Raw genomic sequence first — 9,138 nt, 5'->3', positions numbered from 1 at the left:
TCCACCTGACAACCACCACTTCTGCCACTAACAGTTGCTCATTGACAGTTGGTTGCCTGGGGGATGGGCCCACTGCAGCACCAATCAATGGCTGAGCAGACCACTAACCGTCACTCACTGACAGTTGGTCCCTTGGGGGAGGGGCCCACCACAGTACAAACCAATGGCTGAGCAGGACCACTAGCAAGTCTCATGGTCACCATTGCCTGGACAGGGTGCAAGGTTAAGGCAGCGGGCACCAACAGCAACAGCGGGCTAAGGGCTGTGCAGCCTATAGCCTGCTACATTTTAAGCAAATTCTAAACAATACCAACCACAATATTAGGAACAGTCTGTTAAACAAAGAATTGCTTTATTAATACAAACCATTAATACATAGCCAAACTATAAAGTGCTAAGAAATTTAAATATCTAAGTCACAGCAAACAGGTGGCAATTCAACATCCAGAGTCGACAGAATGCTTGAGGGAGACTGCAACAGATCTAGAAAACAGGAATTTCTTATTCAGTATCTGCAAATCCGCATGTCCGTCAACACACACATTGGTTTCACTTTAATCATGAACTCGAACTCTTTTCCCCTTTGTCTCATGAATTATACCCCTGCCCCCCACCTACATACATCTACATACACCTTTTCACTTATTTCTTAGAAGGTGGCTATGGTCCCAGAATTAACCTTTATTATGAAATAAATCATAGAAGTACCCCAAATTCTCTTAGAGACCCAAGTAACTGCCAACAATTATCACTACTGTAATCTGGCAAATAATGTAAGTTATTCCATCAGATATAATAGAAAACATGCTGATAGTGGCTTTTGACCACCAATCTGAACCAAGACCTAAAACCTCCTGCTATTGTGTGGGTCTTGATCCTACATGAGCTTTGGATTAACTTGGAACTCTCATTTCAAGCAAGTTTATTTTACATCAACTCTTAATATAAAAAGTTATACACTAAATTTCACCTTGTTTTGCTTGTATGTAAGACTGTCCAGATTCCAGAATGACTTAATTTTATTGGGTATTTGCAACTAAAAAACAGTACCAATTGAGAATAGTTCTCATTATCCTGAAACCTTATTCCTTCAGTGTGAAGGACAGAAATTACTAACCTTCTGCACAACCCTATCCTCACAGTAATGGAAGTATTATGACACAGGTTGTTTACAGCCCTTCTAGGAGGGCACTTGTTCACTTACTAGACTCCCACAGCAGAGGAGGCATCTTCAGAGGCGAAGGCGGGCCCACGTGTAACAGCTGCTCAAGCTCCCTCTCCTCATCAAGGATCATGAGAGGCACTCCACTCAAGGGGAGGTGGGCGATCTGGTGCTCCTCAGGCAGGTCAAAACTCTCAAAATCTGCCATAGAAAGCACTTGGTCAGGGCAGCAGTTCTCAGGGTGGTGAGTGGCACCCTGCCAGTCTGAGACCCTTTCATGGGGCCCAGGAGCTCAAACTATTTTCATACTAATACTAATACCTTTTCCCACTGTGCTGACATCTGCAATGGTGGTCCAAAAGCAACAGAGGATAAAACTTCTGTGCCTTAGCACAAATCAAGGCAGGATTTCTCACTACCATTCACTGGTATTTTTAAAAAGTGCCTGTTTCACATATCACTTTACCATATGCAGTAAAAAAAGTATTAATTTTATGAGCTCTCAACCCTTGAAAACAGGTCTTTTTAGTATTCTGTATAAGTTGTGAAATCATATACTGAAGTACCGTGGTGTTTTCCAAGAAAAAAGATATGTGCAATTATTTGATTTGCAAGCTAAACCAGAGGTGTTACTTCTGGACACCATTTACTATAAAAAACTGAAAAACTTTGGTAACTCAGACTTGGATATGTGTTGCACATTTTCTCCAAGCAATGAAAGTCTACCAGTTCAAGAGAAGCAGTATTTGTTGCCAGTGATAAAATCCACAGTTTCAAGAGGAATAAAACCCCTAGAATTTCAGAAAACTTATTTGCAATCATTAGCTTGAGAGCTCCCTAGTACTGAAGACTTTTCTGATGAGGTCAGTGGTAAGCATTAATGAGTGTGCTTTTGACACGCATAAAGAAACATTTCAACTTGTGGATGAACTACATTTCCCAGCAAACCAGTATTTCTAAATGATCAATGGTGATAAATGCAGGATAAGACATTCAAAGTGCAAAACAGACCAATGGATTTAAGTGTCAGAGAATACAATGATTACTGAAATGGTTTCAGATTCTACATTGCAACTATGCATACAGAAGCAGCCACAAGTTGAATTTTAGTGTAATAGCAAAGAACACTATCTATACTTATCTGAAAAGACTTTAAATGTTTCTCTTTTCCTAACCATGGCTGCAAAAGGCCAGATTTTCTTCATGTACGTCAACCAAAAACAGATTCAACAGATGGAATGCACAATCCCATGTGACTCTAGCTGTTTTATGTTAAGCCAGATTAAGCAAATTTTCAAAAACATAAAACCACGCCACTCATTAAATTTTGTTTTAAGCTATGTACACTAATGTAATGGATTTATTGTATTTTAACAAATTAACACTTTTAAGCTTTTCAATTTTAACTTAAAATATAGGATATATAAAACAACATGCAAAAAGTTCTTTGGGGTCTTCACTAATTTTTAAGAGTGTAAAAGTCCTAAAAGAAATTTAAGAAACAGTTTATGTGACTACTTAATTTAAACCACTGAATTGTAAAGAAAAACAAACAGACAAAAGACCCCAGAGGAAATAAGTCTGCAACACACAGGGCTAATTACCTTTATCCAGAGAGTTCTTACACAGACACAGAGTATAAGAAAGGCACAAAAGTCAAGAGAAAACAAAGATACAAACAGAAAATTTAAAAACTATAAATGACCAATAGTCAAATATGCTCAGACACACTCACATACCACAATTTTAAACAACAAAATACCAATTATCTTTCTGATAGTTTTAAAACATTTGCAGTTAGAGAACAAGGGGAAAGCGGGCATCCTCATCCACTGAAGGTGGTTTCAATAACTTATGCTATTTTGGAAGCCAGGTTAGCAATATCTCTTTCCCCCAACACAGCTATTGTACGTAGTCCTCTTTCCTGGCCAATATGCTCAAAGTGTGAAAGTGTTAGCCGCTCAGTCATGTCTAACTCTTTGCAACCTCATGGACTCTGGCCTACCAGGCCGTTCATGGAGGAATTCTTCAGGCAAGAATATTGGAGTTGGTTTCCACGCCTTTCTCCAGGGGATCTTCCCAACCCAGGTCGCCTGCATTACAGGCAGACTCTTTACCATTTGAGTTACCTGGAAAGCCCTCAATATGCATAAATCTACCTCATTTTCCTGAATGATAATGATGAGATGCACCACATTTTATCAAAACTTAATCACACAGCTTTGAGACCCAGTAATTCTTGGAGTTTACTCTCTAGGTATACTCACAAACTCTCAACAATAATTGCAGAATTGTTTTGTAACATATATAAAAGCCAGAAACAGCCTAGATGTATACTGCTACTGCTGCTGCTAAGTCACTTCAGTCGTGTCCGACTCTGTGCGACCCCATAGACAGCAGCCCACCAGGCTCCCCCGTCCCTGGAATTCTCCAGGCAAGAACACTGGAGTGGGTTGCCATTTCCTTCTCCAATGCATGAAAGTGAAAAGTGAAAGTGAAGTCGCTAAGTCGTGTCGGACCCTCAGCGACCCCATGGATTGCAGCCCACCAGGCTCCTCCATCCATGGGATTTTCCAGGCAGGAGTACTGGAGTGGGGTGCCATTGCCTTCTCCGAGATGTACACTAGTGGAATAATTAAATGCTCTTTGGATCAAAAGGCAAAAAACCCAGCTCAGGAATCTCAAAGACCCTGTGTGATTTGGCCAACCCCCTCACCAGTGTCATCGTTCACCCTGCTTTTCAGTTTTCCAGAACCACTCCAGTCCTTTCTGCCTCAAGATCTCTTGTCTGTTACAGTGCTGGCGCCCAGCCCTGCCCCTTCTCCACCCAACTCTCTCCTTACATCCTTCAAGCCTCCACTGGAAGTCACTTTCTGAGAAAACACTTCCTTGCTCTTCCAGGCACTCAAAGTGAAAGAATTGTTCAGTGTCTGACTTGCCCTCCAAATCTTGGGCTTCCTCAGGGTGGGGCCTGCCTTGTTAACCACTACATCCTAAGCCAATAGCACCTGGCATACAGTCTACTCTCCTCAATGTGAGTACACTAAAGCTTGAAAAAAGTCGATTCTATTATAAAAAATATTTCAGATACATGTAGGAGGTTGAAGAAGTCAAAAAGCATATGTTCTCACTGGCTATGTGGATTTTTCAGGCTTGCTTTTCATTGTTCAACTTGACATCAAGTCCATTTTCTAAAAGTGGGCTTGCTAGGAAGGCTGTCTGCTAACACTGAACAAGTAATCTCCCCTTGGATGGTTTTAGCTTTTGAGGACAAGAATTTTTTCCCATCTTTGCTCTGATTCCTCTTCTGACTTAAGATGATGCCTTAAAAATAAATCCACAAGTATCTGTCCAAAGCACCCCAGATTCAGACAGCCTTGTTATAGTTTTAGATCACAAATCATATTCAGAGCCATATCAAGTTACAGTTGAATTGGATCCTAAGAGATACTGAAAGCTAAAGCATTTGGACAATACCAAAAGAGTACCTAATGGATTGAAGGGAAAGAATTTTTCTATTTCCGGATAGGTGTCATCTGAGGCAGGAACCGAACTTTTTGCTTTAACAGTCTTCTCAGTAATCTAAAACAAACCCAAGAAAACATCCATTAGTAAGAGTGAAGAGTCAACTGATTAGTACAAGAGATTGGAGAGATTCTTCAAGACATGGGATTGCTTCACCACATTTTAAATTTGTTTTCAATTTCTAAGAAACCATAACCTCTCATTCTCAAAATCACACACAAATACAATTCAGCAATCAATTCTAGTATCATGACTCAAAAGTTAAGGCTGAGATACAAGTATTAGCACCTGTTAGCATAAATTATCAAAATGCAGAGCAGAGTCTGTTTTTAGTTGGTAAGTTGTGTCCGACTCTTTTGCAATCCCAAGGACTGTGTAACCCACCAAGCTTCTTTGTCCGTGAGATTTCCCATGCAAAAATACTGGAGTGGGTTGCCATTTCCTTGTCCAAGGGATCTTCTCCACCCAGAGATCAAACCTGAGTCTCCTGCATTGCAGGTGGATTCTTTACTACTGAGTTACCGGGAAAGCCCCAGACTAGAGTTAACTCAGAGCTAATTGACTCAATCACCCAACCTAACCTAATAGAAGAGAAAATGGGCATAAATCACCCAGAATAGAAACTAATCCTAGAAGCCATTTTTGGCTTTTGGAAATGTGATTTTCCATCAGTGTTACCTAAATTATTGAGTTAATATTAAAAACCAATTTGTGTTCCTCAAATACACAACACTGAGTAAGAGCCAGTCAAAGACAGTCAAGGACTTTAGATGCCCACCGTGGATAATTCTCTAGTCTGGAACTGGTAGGCAGTCCATGATGGTGGTGGGCCAAAATGGAAGCTTGTAGAGTCTTGATTTATTCCTACATCACATGTGCATGCCTAGAGGAAATTACTAGGACAAGGCTTCCCACATTTCAGTTCTGTCACGTTCCCATCATTTTTGCTATATCCTTGCAATACTTGCACTTAGCATTTCTCTTACTCAACTCAGTTTTTTAAAAAAAAGACATCTTTGTCCTAAAACCACACGTAACAGTTTGACATCAAGTATACTAGTTGTTTTTTTCCTAATACACATTAAAACAATTACTGAAATGCAGTGCTAATTCACATGCTGAAGTCATCTTTCACAGCCAAGTCCTCTCAGTCTGGGATGCACTGACCTACAGTTTGTAAACACATGTACAAAGGTCAACATGCTATCAAGTTATAACCCACAAAGCTAGTGCTTGCTCTGAAAGGAGGGGAAGAGGACGGCAGCACCTGAGCTATTATATTAGCATCATGACCTCTTGCAAAGTACCCTCCCTCACAGTACTCAAAAGCTTCCCTGGTGGCTCAGAGGTTAAAGTGTCTGCCTCCAATGTGGGAGACCTGGGTTCGATCCCTGGGTCAGGAAGATCCCCTGCAGAAGGAAATGGTAACCCACTCCAGTATTCTTGCCTGGAGAATCCCATGGACAGAGGAAGCCTGGTAGGCTACAGTCCACGGGGTCTCAAAGAATTGGACATGACTGAGCGACTTCACTTTCACTTTTCACAGTACTCAGTAGTCTAAGACACTTGTTAAAGACAGGTGAGGCAAAAATATTAACCAGCTGCTCCTGATACATGTGATCTCAAGGTACAGAGAAGTTGATAAAGACTGTATGATGATTCTCTTCTGTTAATCTACTTTGCTAGTCTCTATTTCCTTCCATTCACAGAGGAGAGTGTCAGGTAAGATGCCAGTAGTCATTTTAAGAGTTAAAGTGCTGAAGTCTTTAATTATAGCCAACACTTACCTTTTTGGTAGAGAAAGTTGTCTGTTTCTGTTTGAGCGGTCCATTCGTCTTAACTGATTTTTCTGTAGCTCTGTTGACAGTTCCCAAAGCCTTTCTTGCAGTTTTTGGTAAAGCTGGTGGAGCATCAAACATTTTGCCAACACGTGGTGTTGAAACCTGAGATCTCCCATCCAAAGCTTTGACTGCTAAAGAAAAAGTCTTACCATAAGATCATTCCAGCAGTAAACACCTGTGCAACCTGAAACTGACTGTGCCTATAAACTTGGCCTAATTCTCACAGCCAAACTTAACCCCCACTTTTGACAGTGGGATGGTCCTATGCCTAACACCATTTCAGTTCACTACCCTCTTAAATAATCTCTTTAAGATACTGAACATGAGGGCTTCTCTGGTTTCTCAGTAGTAAAGAATCCACCTGCCAATGCAGGAGACAGGGGTTTGATCCCTGATCCAGGAACTCCCACATGCCACAGAGCAACTAAGTCCATGTGCCACAAATATTGAGCCTGTGCTCTGGAGCCACAACTATTGAGCCCACCTGTCTCAACTGCTGAAGTCAGCATCCCCTAGAGCCCATGTTCTGCAACAACACAAGCTACTGCAATGAGAAGCCTGGGCATCACAAATAAAAAGTATCCCCGACTCATCGCACCTAGAGAAAAGGCCAGGCAGCAATAAAGACCCAGCACAGCCAAAAATAAATAATTAAAAAAAAAAAAAGATACTGAACATGAAGAGACCCGTAAGTACTCCGCAGTAGGAGTATTGGGTCAACTCGACTCCCACTGGGCTTCCCAGGTGGCGCTCGTGGTAAAGAACCCGCCTGGCAATACAGGCGATTTAAGAGACTCTGGTTCAATCCCTGGGTCAGGAAGATATCCTGGCGAAGGGCATGGCGACCCACTCCAGTATTCTTGCCTGGAGAATTCCATGGACAGCAGAGCCTGGCGGACTACAGAGTCCATAGGGTCGCAAAAAGTCGGACATGACTGAAGCGACTTAGCACGCACGACTCCAACTGCCCACAAAGTATATTTGGGCCACTCCCAGCTCCAAGCCACACCCACCACTGATTCACTATACCTGTGTACCTGATAGCCGCCTGTATACTTACAAGGCACAGGCCCCAGCTTCAGCCCGTCCTTAGGAGCCACATGGATGCCTGGTTCTCCATTTTCCTTATCAACATAGATCAGAGTAGCCATTCTGGATCAACTAGAGGTGTGAAACACTCGTTAAACCTTGGGAGTTAGGGAAGATGAAAGAAGCTAAAGTGTAGCTCTGACCCAACTTTCTACCCTAGGGCCATCTACGCAAAAACAGGAGCTAAGAAGAGGTAAAAGCCGGGTCTTGAGCCAACAAACATTTAATCCAGTTCTTAATTCTTGACGCCTGCGTCAGGGTCCCTAAATTCCTGAAGAGTTGGCTGTCTGGGACTGGCACAGGCCCTGGTACTCATTGGACCCCAACTGCCGTGGGTCGCGCACGCAGTTCAAGACCGTGGCTCAAGCCGGGTGAGCGCGTCTGACGTTCCAGGGAAGTCCCAGCCCCCAAATCCCAGGCCCCGGCTCCCAGACACCTGGACCCCGGTTCCCAGGCCCCGAACCCCCCCCCCCCCCCCCCCGCCACACACACACACACACACACAAAGCCTACTCCCGCTTCCTACGCCGCCGGACCGTGCCCGCCCAACCACTCGGTACCGCTCGGTTCACCCACGTTCGGAGCAACAGCCAAACTCTCGCAAGACCCTTCTCCCGCGGGCGCGCCAGACTCCGTGTTTAAACCACAACTTACGCCCCTATTGGTTCGTCCATCCAGGAGGCGGGACAGGGGCGGGGCGGAGGCTCCGGAAGAACCAATGGTAGGAACCTAAGCTCCCTGGGCTCCGCCCTGAAAGCTTCTCCCGGCAGGTTCTTCGTTTGTTCCCCGGGAGGAAAAAAATCAAACCCTCTCACAGCTTGGTCGTGGATGTCTATTAATAGTTGTTTTTTAATGTCCGCCCACCCCCCCCTCCCCGAGAGATAGAGCAGAGTAGGTACGGTCTTTAATTCCAAGAAAGTTATTATTAATGTTATACCAAGATACAGAGTTGGCTTTTGCGATTTTTTTTTTTTTTCCTGAGACACTTTGGCGTCCAAAATGAAAATGAAAGTCGCTCAGTCGTGTCCAACTCTGCGACCCAATGGACAATACAGTCCATGGAATTCTCCAGGCCAGGATACTGGAGTGGATAGCCTTTCCCTTCTCCAGGAGATATTCCCAACCCAGGGATCGAACCAATGTCTCCCTCATTTTGAATTGATTCCTTTATCTTGTTTAATATATTTCCATTTACCATAGAAGGGCTTCCCTTGTGGCTCAGCTGGTAAAGAATCTGCCTGCAATGCGAGAGACCTCTGGTCGCAAAGAGTCGAATAGGACTGAACGACTTTCACTTTCACTTTACCATAGAAAGGACCTCCCTTGTGGCTCAGCTGGTAAAGAGTCCACCTGCAATGCAGGACACCTGGGTTCCATCCCTGGGTTGGGAAGATCCCCTGGAGAAGGGAAAAGCTACCCACTCCAGTATTCTGGCCTGGAGAATTCCATGGACTATCCATGGGGTTGCAAAGAGTTGGGCAGGACTGAGCCACTATCACTTCACTTCATCATAGAAAGGAA

The 9,138-nt window shown here is 43.4% G+C and overlaps 1 protein-coding gene across 6 annotated transcripts; it reads right to left on the bottom strand.

Annotated features, from left to right (window-relative positions):
* Nucleotides 1-330: 330 nt before the first annotated feature.
* Nucleotides 331-8,329, bottom strand: PTTG1 (PTTG1 regulator of sister chromatid separation, securin). Of its 6 annotated transcripts, none has more exons than XM_055561565.1 (6): nucleotides 8,194-8,329; nucleotides 7,589-7,689; nucleotides 6,475-6,656; nucleotides 4,651-4,744; nucleotides 1,205-1,363; nucleotides 331-483 (listed from the first exon to the last, which is right to left on the bottom strand). In XM_055561565.1, exons 2-6 carry the CDS (start codon nucleotides 7,677-7,679, stop codon nucleotides 404-406), a joined length of 606 nt encoding a protein of 201 aa, XP_055417540.1. In that variant the 5' UTR covers nucleotides 7,680-7,689; nucleotides 8,194-8,329; the 3' UTR covers nucleotides 331-403. The 6 variants fall into 6 exon arrangements, with proteins under 6 accessions (XP_055417540.1, XP_055417505.1, XP_055417514.1 ...); XM_055561530.1 differs by having other exon boundaries at nucleotides 6,475-6,659; nucleotides 8,194-8,327; XM_055561539.1 differs by having other exon boundaries at nucleotides 6,475-6,659; nucleotides 8,131-8,269.
* Nucleotides 8,330-9,138: the final 809 nt, after the last annotated feature.

This window comes from Bubalus kerabau, chromosome 1 (genome assembly GCF_029407905.1).
Source record: "Bubalus kerabau isolate K-KA32 ecotype Philippines breed swamp buffalo chromosome 1, PCC_UOA_SB_1v2, whole genome shotgun sequence".
In the NCBI taxonomy this organism is placed as follows: Eukaryota; Metazoa; Chordata; class Mammalia; order Artiodactyla; family Bovidae; genus Bubalus; species Bubalus kerabau.
The sequence above is the reverse complement of the archived record's forward strand: the minus strand, read 5'-3'. Positions and strand labels throughout refer to the sequence as shown.